Here is a 17,174-nt window from a genome sequence, read left to right on the forward strand (position 1 = left end):
GTTTTCCAGGGATAGTGATAAACACTCTAGGTAGATAATATGTGAATTCTTCTATACACAATTGAATATTACTGAGGATAGTACTAGGAGCTGTTGAAACAGTGCTTGGAAACAATTATTGTTGGCTTCTCTGCGCCAGTTCTTCATAACCCTAGAGCAGTGATGGCGAACGTTTTTGTGGGAAGGGGGGGAAGGTGAAAGGATGGAAGGGGGAGGGGTGCTACGGGGAGCCATGGGGGGGGCAGAGCGCCATGGGGGGCCATGGAGGGCGGAAAATATATGCGCACCGGGCGCAGTTTGGCCCAGCTACACCTCTGGAGGCAGGCCATGACATTGTGACACTCGAGGGAGAAAATCTAAACAGCAGCTCCATGGTGAGTGAAAGTATAACAGCAATGACTGGCCCAACATCTGCTGCTTCCCTCTCTATAATGGAAGGAAGTCACAGAGTCCTGGTGTTTGACAGATAGAGGTGCTAACCTACAGGTGGTGGGCGGAGATCGCCTGGGATTACAACTGTCCTCCAGGCAACAGAGATCAGTTTCCCTGGAGAAAATTGTCACTTTAGAAAGTGGACTGTATGGCATTATACCTCATGAAAGTCTCTCTCTTTCCCCCCAAATAAACCCCAACCTCCCCAAGCTCCACTCAAAAAATTCCCAGTTGTTTTTCAAACCCTGGTGACACAATTTGTAAAGCTAAGAAGGAGTCAGGCTCACAACACAAGCAAAGACCACTGCAGGGCCTCATGTTTTGTCTTTGACCCAGGAATCAATGGTGCAATGAGTGGAGGACAGGCACCTGTGATTGATCCTGATTTTTTTCCCTTCTAGAGTGATGATGGCTGATAAAACTGCCGTCCTATGCAGAATTACTCTGGTCTAAGCCCACTGATTGCAGTGGAGTTTGAATAGAATAGTTCAGCCTAGCATTACAACTCTAACTCGCCTCCTAATGCTACTCATTCTTCATGCTTATGTAACCCATGCCATTTCATTATTTGTATTTCATTATTTGGAATGTTTGGACTTAGGGCCTAGGGAACAGGAGCTCACTGAGCACGAGCAGTTAGTCAGTTTGATCATAGGTTACCTACTACCCCAGCCCCACAGTCAATCTGGCCTGCAGCAGGAGAGGGAAGGCCAGAGTTTGGGACTGAGGGAATTATTTTCTCTCTGCCATGTCATGGACCCAACGAGGGAGAAATTGTATTAGAATCTCCCCTGATAGAACACCTGGTTTGCCAGGTGGTTAATTATGTGGTTCAAAATGTGGCTTAAAACACCCCCTTTTAACTTTTAACATTGTGATTGGCCCCAACCAGCAATTGACACCAATATGATTAACTGGATTTTAAACATGGGAAATGATGCCCAGGATCTGCCCCATGACATAACATACAGTAACCCTCAAATTTATTTATATATTTTAAAAATATTGTATTTAGTCCTTATGGTTGTTTGGGAAAATATTGTAGTTAGTTCTTATGGTTGCTTGGGATAATGTGAAGGTTTTTTTAAAGGCATCAGAAGGCTGGGTGGGACGTCTGCACTTTTGGCACTGTCCCTGTTCATCCTCTTTTTAGAATTGCCAACCTCCAGGTGGGGCCAGGAGTTCTCCTGGAATTGCAACTGACAAAAAATATCAGTTCCTCTGGAGAAAATGGCAGCATCAGGAGGCAAACTCTATGGTATATCATAGATTCTCAGTGAAATCTCTCCCTGGACTCTTTCCTCCACAGATACGGCTCCCAAATCTCTAGGAATTTTCTTGGTCAGAGTTGGCAACTCTACCTTTTATGATTCTGTCTTTTGGGGGGGGGCTGCCTGCCTGCTCATGCACTAACCCCATCCCCGTTTCCCCTTATCAGTTTTGGTCTTTCCACCTTCTGAATCAGCACAAAAATTACTTCAGCTTCCGATGAAACTAAGGTCGTTTCCCCACTTACCTGCTGCTGCGCGCTACTCTCCCCAAGTAGCGCGCGGTCCTCCGGCACTCCCCACTACAGGGGCGGCGACAACGCAGCCACCCCGACGCTGCCACTGTCTCGACCCCTCAGTGCGCGTCATTCCTGGCGCTCCTCGAAATGGTGCCTTTTGATGACCCCGCGCTCTGCGTGACCCAGCGCTCTGCGTGGGGAAGCCCGGTAGCACGCCAGAAATGATGCGTGCTGGGAGTAGCGCGCAGCAACCTTTGGTCAAGGTAAGTGGGGAAATGACCTAAGACTCCTTCCGCACATGCAGAATAGTGCACTTTCAAGTGGACTATTCCACACAGCTGCCAAGTGCATTGAAAGTGGATTGAAAGTGCATTATCCTGCATGTGCAGAAGGGGCCTAAGCCGTAAGAGGCAGCCACCTCATCCCTTCCTCTCATAGTCCAGTGGTCAAAAAAAATCTGTGTGTAATTTGACACCACCTAGCTCTTTGTCATAACTGGTCGTGCTCTTTTAATTTGGAGTTGACCAGATGATCTAAGGGACCCTGCAAGGGTTCATATGATGACTGAAATCAATTAAAGACATCCCAGAAACGATGCTAAAGAGAGAACAGTGTATTTCCTCCACATCTCCTAAATGACTGGTAGATGCCATTGCTTCTGTTGGGAATTTTGTTGCTTAGATATATTATAAGTCATGCAATTGTAGAGGGATATGCTGGAGGAATTAGCTAGCACATTCCCAACAGGCAAGCTTTTCCCTTTTTTTGTCTTCCCCAGATTTTTACAACAAGCTACTCTAAGGGAAAGATTAGCCTACCACCCTTCTAGATTTCACTATAAGCAGCAGAAATACTTGGCTGAATCTTTGCATATAATGATGTCCACAGCTCCTTCCTCACAGTTCCTCTACTGTGAGCTCATGTTATATCTTGAGGGATTAGACAGATATTAATAAGGAGTGGACAGGGTTTTATTATTGTCCAAATACTTGGGAGGAAGAGTATGTATTGTAATTACAATTCTCAACTCCCTTTCTCGTGTACTTCTCCCACATAAAACACCCATGCTCTGGCTGTATGGTCTTTTGCGGTTATGAAAAAGCCCATGTTGGGGATTTCTACTGGAACAAGCATTAACAAACAGTAAACAGCCCCAAAGACATAACCTTGAATGTCCACCATATACAGAGATGTCCGTGTTTAAGTATTTGAACCAATAGATGATCTCAGCTGATGCTACGCAACTTTCTCTGCTCCAGTTAGCGTTGATGTTCTCCTCAGGTTTTCTTTGACCTTAATAAATTCAGGTGCACTTTCTTCTTGTTTCTCTTGTTCTCTCTCCAGCTGAAATAAAGAAAAGCAGCAGCTTTTGTAATGAATCATTTGCTTCGGAGACCCGCGCTGCTAAAATCTAACTCGCCTCGTTCTCTTGGTCCAATCCTAAAACAGGACTTTAAGCCTTAAAGAAGAAAGGGTAAGGTGGGGGAATTATGAACTGGATTTGTCAGACAAAATAATGTGATGTACTCCTTGGATAATGATTTTATTTATTAACTTGGCAATGGTTCATATCAAAATTTAATCAAGAAGTAATGGCTTCAGTCCTTTGGAATATTTCCATTGACTGAAGGCATTTCCATCAGCAAAGTCGAGTGAACCTTTCATATCTGCCCTTTTTCTTCCAAGATGACTTCCAAAATGCTGCTGCAGATGGGTGTATGGGTACAGTGCTGTCAAGCTACAGCTGACTTCTTGTCACCCCAGCAAGGGGTTTTCAAGACAAGTAAGAAGCAGAGGTGGTTTGCCGTTGCCTTCCTCTGCAAAGTTTTCCTTGTTGATCTCCTGACCAAGTATTGAACCAATTTAGCTTCCAACATCTGATGAGATCAGGCTATACCATGTAGCCTCCTCCTCCTTGTTACGGCCTTAACAGGGGTAAGGATTTTATTAAAGGGATTCTCCACCAGCTGCTAAACATATAACAGCACACATAGGATTATAAAAGTAGCAAAGGGGAATGAGCTCTCACGTTGGCAGCGAGAGGGGCCGAGAGGGGATCTTTTAGACTGTATAATACAAGGAAGGAATTCTAGCAATGGATATTCCACAGAGTAATGCAAGAGTCCAAATTGAATTTAACAGTTTTATATAAATTTGTTTAACAATACAAACACACAGTGAGACATAAGAGCACATACATTCAAGTTCCTAAGATATAAAAAAGGTTTTAAAAGATAGATTGGATTATAGAAATGGAGGGGGTTTTTCAGGGAAATACTTTACCTAAGGTCAGCTGAAGAAGATCTTGTAGAAGGCAAGGATTCAAATAACCAGCATCTGAATCCAGGCGAAGGACGATATCGTGTCTCAAACTGACCAGACCAAGGAAGGTACAGGCTAGTAAGAGCACATGTGTTGGGGTGAACTGACCTCTTATACTCTTTTGCCCAGGAAGAGGCGGGAACAAGTGAGTTTTAAGTTTCCTTTTTCTAAATTCTCTGGAATTTCCCATGCTGGGCTTGCTGGGTGAGCTAATTAGAGACTCTTCCATTGTTCTACACGCCCAGGACAATGAGAGTCAATTGGTCCTAGATTAAGTCAGGAAGCACAGAATGGCTTTATGCAAAGTAACTCTTACAGTCTTTGCCTTCAGTATTCAGATTTGAATGAGGCTTGATTGATTCAGGATGGGATCTTCTTGTAGGGAGATCATATCTATAGGTTGTGGAAATGCAAGGAAGGAACCATCTGTTGCTAGAAGAGATAGTGAAATTCAGCAACTGATGCTAATGTAGCTTTCCATCTTCTTTGTCTTTAACAGTTTCTATAGCAAGGTGTGGTAATCAAGCATTCTCGTGACTCAAATGAGGCCTCCAAGTTATGCTGGAGTAACTCATCCATTGATTAGATTTTGTAAAGCAGACCTGTGACCTTTGGACATGCTGCTACCTACACCCATAGGAGTGCTTTTGGTAACTGGCTTTTGGCAATATGATTTTAAAGCACAAATATATATATATATAATATTCTGGGGGTCCTTTGGGTCGTTACATCCTCCTGGGGGATAGGAAGCTCTTACCATTAGGCTGTAGCGGAAGCGGGGAGCAAGGAAGGTTTACCCCATGTATGGAATAAATTCCAAATGTGAGCCACTACGAAAAAAGCCCTGTCTCTTATTAGCACCCAGCTCACCTTTGCAGGCTGGGGCACAGTGGACAGGTCTTAGGAAGAGTCCTTAACTAGATCTTAATTGGTGGGCTGAATACTCTAGGAGAAGGCAAGACTCAAAATATTTAGGGCTTGAAGGTAGGAAGCAGTATTTGGAATTGTATGCTTTGGTTCAACACAATATGATATTTGTAATATTACAGCACTGTGAACTATTTTTGAGTTTGAAATACTGAAGTATTGAATGTCTGCAATATTTTATCGATCGATCGATCGATCGATCGATCCATCCATCCATCCATCCATCCATCCATCCATTGCATTTCTAAACCGCCCTCCCCATGAGGCTCAGGATATGAATATGGATTCATCCAGTTTGAATTAGTCATTACTATTGGTTTGTGCAGGTAAGTTAAAGCATATATTTTTGATGCTACATTAAACAAATTGGAAGAACAGTTATCTGATTAACAGGAAATAAAAAAAATGAAAATGACTAAACAGATGTACTGCTGGATCTATTCAGGAAAAAAACATCACAGAAACATAAAAGATACAAAGTTGACAGCAGAGTAAAAAAATGCATAAGAATTCAGGAGCAAATCCAAAACCTTGAGGATGAAGTAGACTTATTGAAAACAAAAGCAAGGCTCATATTATAAAGGTATATGGACTAAAAGAAGATGTGGAAGATTATGAACATTGTTTTTTTAAAATTTTTTTTGCATGATAGTATATTCAGACTGTAATGAAAATATTGCGAATTTTTAGAATTAACTCTAGCAGTCTTCAATGAAAGGGCTTTAATTGTGACTTTCTAGATCTTTGTGGAGGTCTGTGTGAACTATACTTTTTTTTTTTTAAAAATACAAGTTATATGTAGAGTTGAAATTGAGACCTGGGGAGCAGAAGGCCAGGTCTGCTGCCGGTCTGCCCTCCCTGCCCTCCTCCTCAGCCATGATCGGATGAACGGCTTCCTGGGGAATGGGGAGTTGGCCCACTGCTCAGCTGCTTCCCAGCTGCCCTGCCACCCCTCTCCTGCCTGCAGTGGATGGCCCTTCCCTGCAGCCTTCTTCAGCTCTGGCCCTTTAAGTGAGCATTGCACCAGCTGGCACCATTCCAGGGGCTGCAGCAGAGGGTCTGATGAGCCCAAAAAGGGAGGAAGGAGACAGGGAGCCTAGGCCGTTTCTGCATGGTGGCAGAATTATGCCGGTGGAGCCTCAGGACCGATCGCACTGTCCCGTGCGGGTGGTCCCAAAGCCACCCCAGGCCGCAGGGACGGCACTGCATGGAGCCACCTCTGTTTTGTTGTGGGTACCTACCTTTTCTCCCTGCAAAGCTCAGGATGGAGGAAGGAACATGTCCACGCTGCCCCGGGGGTCAGAGGGCAGCGTGGGCGTGTCCCTTTCTCTGTCCAGAGCTTTGCAGGAGAAAATGTAGGTACACACAACAAACCAGAAGTGCCTAAAAGCGGCGCCCTCATCCTGGTGTGCTTTGCACGGCGCCGGCAGGAAGATGACACTTTCCAAAAACTTTGCTCATTGAGAGAGTTTTGAAAGCAGCGTTTTCCCTCAGTTTGGGAGGGGTGAGCATGACACTGCTGCGCCCCAGGAATGGTGTTTTTACCATCCCTAGGGCGCTGTTTTTGGGCTGTGCCGAAACAGCCCTAGATATGTGGTGGGGTAAGCAGCAAGCAGGGACGTAGGTAAGGGAGTGGGTTCTTGGGTTCAAACCCCTCCCATTACATGTCTGGCTTGCTTGAAACAGTGCATGGAATGGAACAGCCAGAAAGCCCTCAGTCACCAAACCCACCCCATAAAAAATCTATACCTACATCACTGGCAGCAAGGTGGACGGGGTGTTGGCTGGTCAGAGGGAGTCTTGACCAGTGGACAAAGTGTCTGCCACTGTCTCAGGACACCTATCATTACCAGGTATCTCAAACTGAAGGCCATAGCTTCCTTGGGGTTTTCTCTTTTTCTGCAGCCTCAACTTTTCCTAGCTTTATTTTCTTTTCCAGTGACTTGTCTTGTCATAATGTGATCAAAGTACGATAGCCTCAGTTTAGTCATTGCAGCTTCTAAGGACAGTTCAGGCTTGATTTGACCTGGAACCCACTTATTTCTTTTTCTGGCAGTCCACAGTATCTGAAACACTCTCTTCCAACACCACATTTCAAAGAAATCTACTTTCTTCCTGTCAGCTTTCTTCATTGTCCAGCTTTCACACCTACACAGGATACTAGATTAAACAGATCAAATAATTGTGAGACAAGAAATCAGTTGCAAGAGTTCTTTTTTTAACATTATATTTTATTGATTTTATATTAAAAAGAATATCAAAATATAAATATAGGTATACAAAATAAGCTCTTCTATATAAAAATAACAAAAAGTTACATATTACACACACACATATATAAATGAATCTTGACATTTGTTATTATTTAAGTTTTGAAAAGCCTTTCTTATCAGCCATTATTTGACTAATAGAATTCTTTCAAATTTAATCTTCTTAAAAAAATACTTGTATTAATTATATTAACTACTAGTCAAACAACAGTAAGTAATATATTCGGTCTATAAACCGAATAAATAAATAGATAAATAAATAAATAAATAAATAAATAATATTCCATCACTAAAGTCTATAAACATCAATATTAGTATAAGGCAATATACCCCATATCTTTTAGTTATCTTTTTAACATTTTACTAAGATATATCAGCACAATACAAGAAATATAATTTCCATTTTTCAAGAAATTCTTGTTTTGGTCACCTGTTTACAAGACACAAGAACATAGAACATAGAACAAGCCAGCTGAATCAGACCAGAGTCCATCTAGTCCAGCACTCTGCTACTCGCAGTGGCCCACCAGGTGCCTTTGGGCAGCTCACCTGCAGGATGTGAAAGCAATGGCCTTCTGCTGCTGCTGCTGCTGCTCCCGAGCACCTGGTCTGCTAAGGCATTTGCAATCTCAAAAGACTGGTGCGCTTCGCCATTGTAGCATATTCTCTTCGTTTCCCACATTGCTGGATCTGGACAAGTTAACTGCTTTCCATCAATATGCCAATACCACTCTGACTGCTGTTGGTAAATGAAGGAATATTTCTTGGAATTTTCCCAGTAAGTTCTTTGGTGGAATTCCCAATAGTAAAGTCTTTGTGTCCACTTGGAATTTGATTTCAATTTTTTTTTTTGGATTTCTGCATGTAATTCTTTCCAATATTTCTTCACTTTTAAAAAATCCACCACATATGGTAAAATGTTCCATTTCCTTCTTGACATTTCCAAGAAGTTCCTTTCAAATTTTTGTTCATTTTCACAATGTCTTTTGGAGTGATGTACCATTTATACAACATGTTGTACCTGTTTTCCCTCAGCATTTGGCAAGTTGTAAATTAAATATTTTTTTATCCATAAGGATTCCCATTGGTGAAAAAAAATTTATTTTTTGAAAATTTTGCATCCGTTTTATCATATATTCTTTCACTTGTTCTGTTTCAGACTCACATTTTATTAAAAACTTAAATATTGTTCCCCAACAAATGCTGTTTTTGTTGTGCAATTTCTGATTCACAGTTGTGTGAAAAGAAAAGCAGTTGCAAGAGTTGATATGTTTCTTTTAGGGTAATGTATTAAAAATAAAAACAATATTGTTTTTATATGGAAACCAGTTCAAGGAAAAATGAAATAATTTGCTGCATAAATCAGAAAGTTACATGGCTACCTTGAGTTACTCCCTTGGATATCCCTTAACTCAAATGGTGTAACTCTGTCAACCTGGCAGTGGGGGAGGCAGAATCAGAGTCTGATGTGGGATATATAATGTTGAAGGCTAGTCTGGACAAGATAAAATTAACTTTAGCGAGCATTTGTGCTCTTAGCATGACAGCATCCCGTCCATAACTCTCCAAGAATCTGCAGAGGATGACATTATAATTAGTTGCAACTTTAATGGAACACTAGAGCCAAGTTTAGACGTGTTATTGTCAGATAAGAAAAAAGCCCTTCTAATCTGCCTTCAAATATATTTCAAAGAGAACTAAAGCATCTCCTATATATTAAAGTTCGGGCATTTGTTTTAATCCTCAGAAGAAGGATTATACCTTTCATTCTAACCCATGTTCAAATTACTCCAGAATTGATTTTATGCCATTGCCTACCTCAGCACCAGGGCTCTGATAGTCCTGGGAAGTCTCCTATCCAAATAATTGTTGGGGTTAAGAACATAAGAACATAAGAACTAGCCTGCTGGATCAGACCAGAGTCCATCTAGTCCAGCACTCTGCTACTCTCAATGGCCCACCAGGTGCCTTTGGGAGCTCACCTGCAGGATGTGAAAGCAATGGCCTTCTGCTGCTGTTGCTCCCTAGCACCTGGTCTGTTAAGGCATTTGCAATCTCAGATCAAGGAGGATCAAGATTGGTAGCCATAGATCGACTTCTCCTCCATAAATCTGTCCAAGCCCCTTTTAAAGCTCTCCAGGTTAGTGGCCATCACCACCTCCTGTGGCAGCATATTCCAAACACCAAGAGTGTGTGACTGGCCCAAGAGTGTGTGACTGGTCCAAGGTAACCCAGCAAATTTCCATGGTGAAGTGGGCCTTTAATCTGGATTTCCCAGGTCCTAGACTGACACCTTGGAAAATCAGACAAGTGCTCCAGTGTCAGGGCCATCAAGTGGGGACTATTCTTGAGTCCTTTCTTCAGTGACTTGTTAGAGGCTATTTCCCTGGTGGGCATTGGCTTTGAAGTGGTTCCTCCATCTCAAAAGGTGTAAAGGCTGCGGCAAAGGGTGATCAAAATTATAAAGATATAGGAGCTCCTTCCCTGGAAGAATGGGCTACAGAGTTTGGAGCTTTTAGTAAAATGATGATTTAAAGTGATGCCTGGTCTCACCAAGAGGAGAAGATTAGTTGGTTCTGGAGGGTTTTCCGAGCTGTGTGGCTGTGGTCTGGTGGATCTTGTTCCTTACGTTTCGTCTGCATCTGTGGCAACCAGCCACAGATGCAGATGAAATGTTAGGAACAAGATCCACCAGACCACGGCCACACAACCCGGAAAACCCACCAGAACCAGTTGAATCCGGCCGTGAAAGCCTTCAACAACACAAGAAGATTAGTTGATTTTGAATTTTTATTTAGATATCCCATTTTTCTTCTCAATAGGGAAGTGGTTTATAACACCCTTCTCCCCACGTCTGTTTTATTGTCACAATGACAACCTCGTGAAGTAGACTAGAATGGGGAGAGATTGACTGCCCTAATGTCATTTAATCAGCTTCCATGGCTTGGTGGAAAGTGCCATCAGGTCACAGCTGACTTACGGTGAACCCTTCGGTTTTTAAGGTAAGAGAAGTTCAGAGGTGGCTTCCCATTGTCTGTCTCCATGTGGGCTTAAGAGTACTGAGAGAACTGTGACTGGCCCAAGGTCACCAGAGGGCTTCATGTGGAAGAGTGAGGAAACAAATTCAATTCTCCAGATTACAGTCTGTTGCTGCTAACCATTACGCCATGCTTGTTGCCTTTCCATGACGTAGCGGAGATTCATACCCGACACTTCCAAATCCTAGCCTGATACTGTTGGATTCTGCACAGCAAATTTATAATGGATTGCAGTTGTTATAAAGGAACCTGTTTTCCTGTTTCCCATTCACATGCATGCCATGAAGGCAGTGATTGGAGCCCATGGAAACAATCCAGGTTACTTTTGCACCTTTGCATAGAGATGCGTTTCTTAAAAAAAAAATTGTCCAAAAAAAATGCATCCATGCCGATTGTCTCACAATACAATTGGCTACACCTCCATACCTGGGCATGGGCAACATGCAAAAGAAAAAAAGCAAGAAAAAGGGACTTCCCTGCAACAGCAGGGCTATAATGAATGTATTGCTGTGGCAGGCAGACTTTCCCTGACAATGGACAGTGTGGTGGAAGGGAAGGAAATGAAGCATCTCCTGTCTAGCTGTTTCTGCAGGAGTGACTCCAACCTGGGGTTTTGCGAAAGAATCACTGGTTTAGCGATTTTTGATAATCCTGGGTTGAGGGAAATAAAATGGGGCAAACTAGTTTTGAGGATGGGACCTGTGCAAAGTTTCCCCCAAAATGGTTTGTATTGTGATCTACACTTGTTACATTTGTCCTGTGCGGAATCTACCATTGTGTCAGCTGAGTGTTATGTACCATCAAGTTGCCTCCAACCCTTTGAATTAATGATCTCCATCCTATCATGAATAGTCTTGCTCAGATCTTGCAAACTTCCTTCACTGAGTCAATACTTCTCCTGTGGGGCCTTCTTTTTCTACTGCCTCAAACTTTTCCTAGTATTATTGTCTTTTCCAGTGCTATAGAAGAAGAAGAAGAGTTTGGATTTATATCCCCCCTTTCTCTCCTGTAGGAGACTCAAAGGGGCTTACAATCTCCTTGCCCTTCCCCCCTCACAACAAACGCCCTGTGAGGTGGGTGGGGCTGAGAGAGCTCCTTAGAGCTGTGACTAGCCCAAGGTCACCCAGCTGGCGTGTGTGGGAGTGCACAGGCTAATCTATACCACAATAACCCTGAGCACCTCCCAACCTATGCTTGTCTCTTCTTCTAGGCTCAGCTTATATGTTTATAAATATCACAAAAACAACATATGACATAAAGTGCTTTCCCTTCACACACACAAAAAGATAGTATTCCACTTGGGGAAAATGGGAAGCGACATTTTAAAAAAAACCTTTTAAAAAAATCCATTAAAATTTGTTAGTGAAAAGATGATTAGGTCATGCTTTTAATCTGCTTTTGATCACCGTAAGGGCCCTTAATTAGGAAACTACTACAATCATGTTGAGTGTAGACAAAAATAATAATAATAAAGAGGAGGAATTTAAACAAAATAAAGCTGAGGAAGATTAAGTGGCTAATTACATCTCCTATGGATGAGTTCACTGCATTTAGAAGGCCGCGAGGTATTCCTCTTAATAAAAAATGTTTAATTGCGCTGTTCCGAATGAGCTTAAGGGATGTTCCTGCAAAGCCAGGCTGCATTCACCGCCCCACGATTTGTCTTGCATTGTTTGGAAACCTCTGCAATTAAGCAGTATGGGAAAAGGAACCTGCCCACATTAACAAAAACAAGGAAAATACACATTGCAGTGTGTCCCTTCAGGAGATCCATGTGATGTTATGCCAAGAATTTAATTATGATTTCCATGCAGGAAGCGTTTGATGGGCAGCATTGCACTTGCTGCCCCGTCCTGGAGAGCTGATTAAAAAATGGCAATTCTGAACCTATTTACAAGCTTAGAGCTCTCCCGTGACTACGCTGGGTTTGAAGGGCTGGCAAGTGATCAAAGACGTGGGCTTAAGTAATGACAGAAACATGGCAGCTCTGCTACCCTAGCAGAGGGTTTAAGAATTCTCATGGCATTACGAAGTGCAGAATGGGGATCGTGCGGGTTTATCTAGGCTACCTGTGGGATGGTTCTGGAAATCTTGATCAAAGGCATGACACTTCTTAGTTGATTAGAACAGTGATCCCTGTTGTGCAACCTGACTGAGGATACCACCACTCCCACTGTTGAGTTTCCTGGTGCCCACTTCCTTCTTTCCTGAAGTGTTTCTCCCCCAGAGTCAACAGGCAAAGTGGGGTTTCTCCATTTCACTGGAATGGGAAGTACAGCAAAAGAGCCAGCAAGCATTACCTTTTTTTCTGTAGAGACCACTCATTCAGCTTGTTTCATTTGTTTGAAACCTCCCATTATTTTGTGGAATCTTCCAGTGTTTTATGACTGCCCCATCTCCTCCTTGGCAGCCATTTTGTGGTTGTTCCCATCCCCATGATGGCTGTTTTCTGGTGGTACCCACTATCCACTCCCATAAAGAGCAGCTGCGCCTGAAACGCGGCCACCATTGCGGGAGGGAATGGGGGCCCGGCGAGGGCTTCAAGGTGCTCGGATTATGACAAGCGCAGCCGGGATCCGCCAAGATGCCAGAGGGGTCGAAGGCCTCAGGCCCTTGCTGCGACTTCCGCGGCGGGAGGGCCGGGTCAGCCGAAGGCGACACGCTCTCGCGAGTTGCGGGAACACGTCATCAGAGTGGGTCCAAGGCAGAGCCCTTAAAAGGCCCTGCCTTGTGGCTCAGGGCCCACTCTGCCGCACGACGTCGAGGGACTTTAAGAACTCGTGGAGCTCCGGGTAGAGGGCGGGGGCAGGGAGAGGGACGGGGAGCAGCTGGCCGGCCATTATTTTGAACGATCTGGAATGTCTCACTTCATTCTCCCTCTTGTTACATTCCTCCAGCAGGCGGGCTGGAGGAATCGGCTTACTCTGGGAGACAGCACTAGGGCTGCCCAGATGCCTGGATCACCTCCCATGCTGCGCCAATTTTGTTTTCCTGTGCTTTCAGTTAATAAATCTGCGGCTATGGCCAGTTTTTTACCCACACTACATATGTTGTCTGTCGTATTATTCTGGGACCTAGGTTAACGAGCAGGAAGGGCCACACCTCTGCCCACAATTCTAAAGCTATAGACAAGCTCAGCAAGGCTGGTGACTTCTGGATTTCAGTGCAGAATTGCCATCTTTATTTGCTCATGCCATATAAGTTTGTACCTCATCAAGAAGTAAATATTTTATTGGGGTAAAGGAAGTAGCTGAGAAGCTGAAATGGAATTCAAGGGCAAGCAAAGAGGCGACACTTTCTCAGTTAGATTTTGATGGATAATTCAGGTTCTAGGGTTACCAACTTCCTGGTGTTGGCGGGAAATCTCCTGAGATTTTAACTGATTTCCACATGACAGAGATCAGTTAACCTGGAGAAAATGATCGCTTCGGAGGGTGGACTCTATGACACTATACTGCATGGAACTCCCTCCCTCCCCAAACTCTCCCCTCTTTAGGCTCTATCCCCAAATCTCCAAGTATTTTTCATTCCAAAGCTGCAAGTTTGGCTAAAGCCTATCAGCAGAATTTAAAAAGTGGCTGCTGTTGTGCAGATAGTGGAAGTGGAGAAGAGAAAATTGACTAAAGATTTTTTCATTTGTGGTTTTGGGACAATCACGTTTTAGCTCCCTCACCTGCCCTTTCTATACCAGCTGAGAGGTGTAGTAAAAGTTATCATGATCCCATGCCTAATGCTAAAGGATAAGCAGCCTATAGGCCTCGTGGAAGCCTCTGAGGCCTTGTGTAAAATTTGCAACAGGCTTACATTTTCCATGTATCCTCTCAGCCTTGTGACGGGACTGAGGTGAAACTGGAGGGGCAGGGAAGGCCAGATCCAAGTTGGGAAACTCCTGGAGATTTGATGATAGAGCCTGGAGCCTGGAGAGGACCAGGACCATGGTATGATAAAATGCCATAAACATAAATTTTCTCCCGTAAAACTGATCTCTGTAATCTGGAGAGGAGGTGTAATTCTAGACTGCAGAGTTTAGAAAATGGATGCTTTGGATGGTGGAATCTATGGCAATAGAAAATATTAAGATAAGCAGAATTGCATTGGTCACCTTTGCAAACTGGACGGATGGAAAAGGCACGTGCGCATACACACGCAGCCGCAGGAGCGCACGGTTTTGTGACAGGGCGGGAAACGGGAGCGCCCCACAAGGCCGTGCGCTCCTGCAGCCGTGCGCACAGGAGGCTGCCGCACTGCCTTGTGCCCCAGAAGGCAGTGCGGCAGCCTTCCAAAAATCGGGACACTTGAACCCACGGGACACGGGACAAATTGTTTGAAGGCGGGACTGTCCTGCCAAAAGCGGGACGTCTGGTCAGCCTATATTAAGAGCTCTGTGCACTGGCAAACCTGCCTCCCCCCACCCACTGCTAGTGGCCAGGAGAAACCTGGCAACTTTAGCAAGAACTTTAGCAACCCAAAGGTTTTTTTTGGAAAAGGTGAGCGTGTTGGACTGCAGAGGAAAAGTTAATTTAAAAGTACAGGTCTATTAAAGACATCATTGTTTACATTCAGACACAGAAAGCCTTAGGAACAGGAGAAGCCACCCGATTGGTTGTGGCATCCTGCACTTGGATTCGCTAAAAATCTTGTTGACATAGGGAGAAAGTGGATATCTCCCTGTGAAGAACTATCTGAAGGGCTTTTGGATTTTGAAGTTCCTTGATTTAAGAGCTATCTGTCCTACCTGTGCTTTAAAACATATCATCTTTGAGGAGAGTAGTTGTAGTCAGTGTGTGGAAAACTAGCTTGCTCTACTGTATGACAGCTGATATACTGCATGTGACAGCAAAGTAATACACAGACCGAGTGAACTGAGAGCCAGCATACATTTGAGGTGTTGTGTTGTGGCTGAATTGGCCTAATGGCTCTCAACTAGATTTACCTTGCGGGCTCATGTGACCCTGAAAGGTAGGTCAATTCACAAGCATAAGGACCATGTATGCTGATGACACTCAGTTATTCCTGTTGATGGGCAGTCTTCTGCCCTGGGACAACTGGCTGAAGCCATGGTGGAATGGCTTAAACTGAGCTGTGTGAAGCTGAACCCAGCAAAGATGGAGGTCCTGTGGCTGGGAGGGGGAGAGACAGCTGGATGGCATCCAGCTCTTGATGGGGTTCTGCTAGAGCCCGTTTCAATGGTCAAGAGCTTGGTTGTGATCCTGGACTCCACGTTGTCTATGGAGACCCAGGTAATCAAGGCTGCCCAGCTGACATTCTTTCATTTATGCCTGGTGTGTCAGCTCGTCCCCTGTTGCCTTTCGTCTAGCAACAGTGGTCTATGCAATGGTCACCTCCAGATTGGACTATTGCAACACACTCTGCACTGGGCTACCCCTGAGATTGATCCAGAAACTGCAGTTAATTCAAAATTCAGCAGCCCAGCTCCTTTTGGGAACTCTGTGGCACGTGCATATGACACCAGTGCTGTACGAGCTGCATTGGCTACCAGTTGAGAGTCAGATCAAGTTCAAGGTTTTAATGTTAACTTTTAAACCCAACTGTCTGGGTCCAGGATATTTGTGTGACCATCTCTTCCAATATAACCCCCAGTGGACATTAAGATCAAGAGCAAAGGGGCTCCTAGTAACCCCTGGTCACGTTAGGTCCTATTGGCCTCAATGTGGGCCAGGGCCCTTTTGGCCTTGGCCCCTACCTAGTGGAACAGCCTCCCAGAGGAGATCAGTGCCCTGTGGAACCTAATGGAGTTCCGCAAGGCCTGCAAAACTGTGCTGTTCTGCCAAGCATTCCGTTGAGGCCCAGCTGTTTTCCATCCATCCCCTGTGGGTATGTGCCGCTCCATTGCAGGTGTGAAGTTCTGTGATTGTTGCCATCATTTTATTGGCCAAGCTTCTGATCCCACCAAAGTGATTTGGTTCAGTTGGCAGTATTTATTCAATGTATTAAATATTTATTAAAATTTAATTAGATGGATGTAATTATAATTGAATTAATTGTACTGCGTTTTAGACCACTACTCAGCTTTTTAATTTTACAGGTTTAAGCACGCCGAGACAGTTTTATTGTATTGTTGTTTGATCTGTAGATCACCCCAAGCCAGTTCTGGGAGGGGCGACTAAGAAATTCGAGAAAAAAAAATAAAAAATTCAGATCAAACACCAAATGATTGGCATTAACTCATGCAAAATTACCACGGAACTTCGTATTTGGGCAGGACTTTGAATGCTGAAGAGAGCTATGGACAACTTCATTAGAAGGGCACTGCGCATATCCCCTTCATATCAATTTGGTCTAAACAAATGTCACTAATTTCAGAATTGTCTCCTACCTGATCCAGCCTCTGTTGCCTCTTCATGAGTTCTTGCTCAAATGGAGACCTCAGTTTTTTGGCCTCTTCTTCTTCTTTCCACTGCCTCATCAGCTGGTTTCGTCGCCGATGCTCCAGGACTCGCTGCAGTTCTGGTTTGCTCTCAACTCCCAGTCCTCTGTGGGGAGGCAGAGTGTTCCATCAATTATCATTGCATTTTAGGAGCAAAGGGAGAAATACTTGGGCATGCAAGGGAGGGGAGGGAGGGGGCCTGGCATCTAGACATGGCCCACTCACCCTAGTGGAGGAAGGGGGAGGGGAGGGAAGGGGAGGGGAGGCATGCAAGGGAAGGGGAGTGAGGG

At 44.2% G+C, this 17,174-nt stretch overlaps 1 protein-coding gene across 4 annotated transcripts in view; it reads right to left on the reverse strand.

The window, feature by feature from the left end:
- Positions 1-2,888: 2,888 nt before the first annotated feature.
- Positions 2,889-17,174, reverse strand: part of FAM107A (family with sequence similarity 107 member A) — a 69,366-nt gene continuing 55,080 nt past the window's right edge. For all 4 annotated transcript variants that reach the window (XM_048491255.1, XM_048491254.1, XM_048491256.1 and 1 more), the window contains 2 exons: positions 16,834-16,990; positions 2,889-3,283 (listed from right to left, as the gene is read on the reverse strand). In XM_048491255.1, the coding sequence (XP_048347212.1) occupies positions 3,176-3,283; positions 16,834-16,990 (265 nt within the window). In that variant the 3' untranslated portion in view covers positions 2,889-3,175. The remainder of the gene's footprint in view (positions 3,284-16,833; positions 16,991-17,174) is intronic.

Source organism: Sphaerodactylus townsendi, linkage group LG03 (assembly GCF_021028975.2).
Source record: "Sphaerodactylus townsendi isolate TG3544 linkage group LG03, MPM_Stown_v2.3, whole genome shotgun sequence".
Taxonomy (NCBI): Eukaryota; Metazoa; Chordata; class Lepidosauria; order Squamata; family Sphaerodactylidae; genus Sphaerodactylus; species Sphaerodactylus townsendi.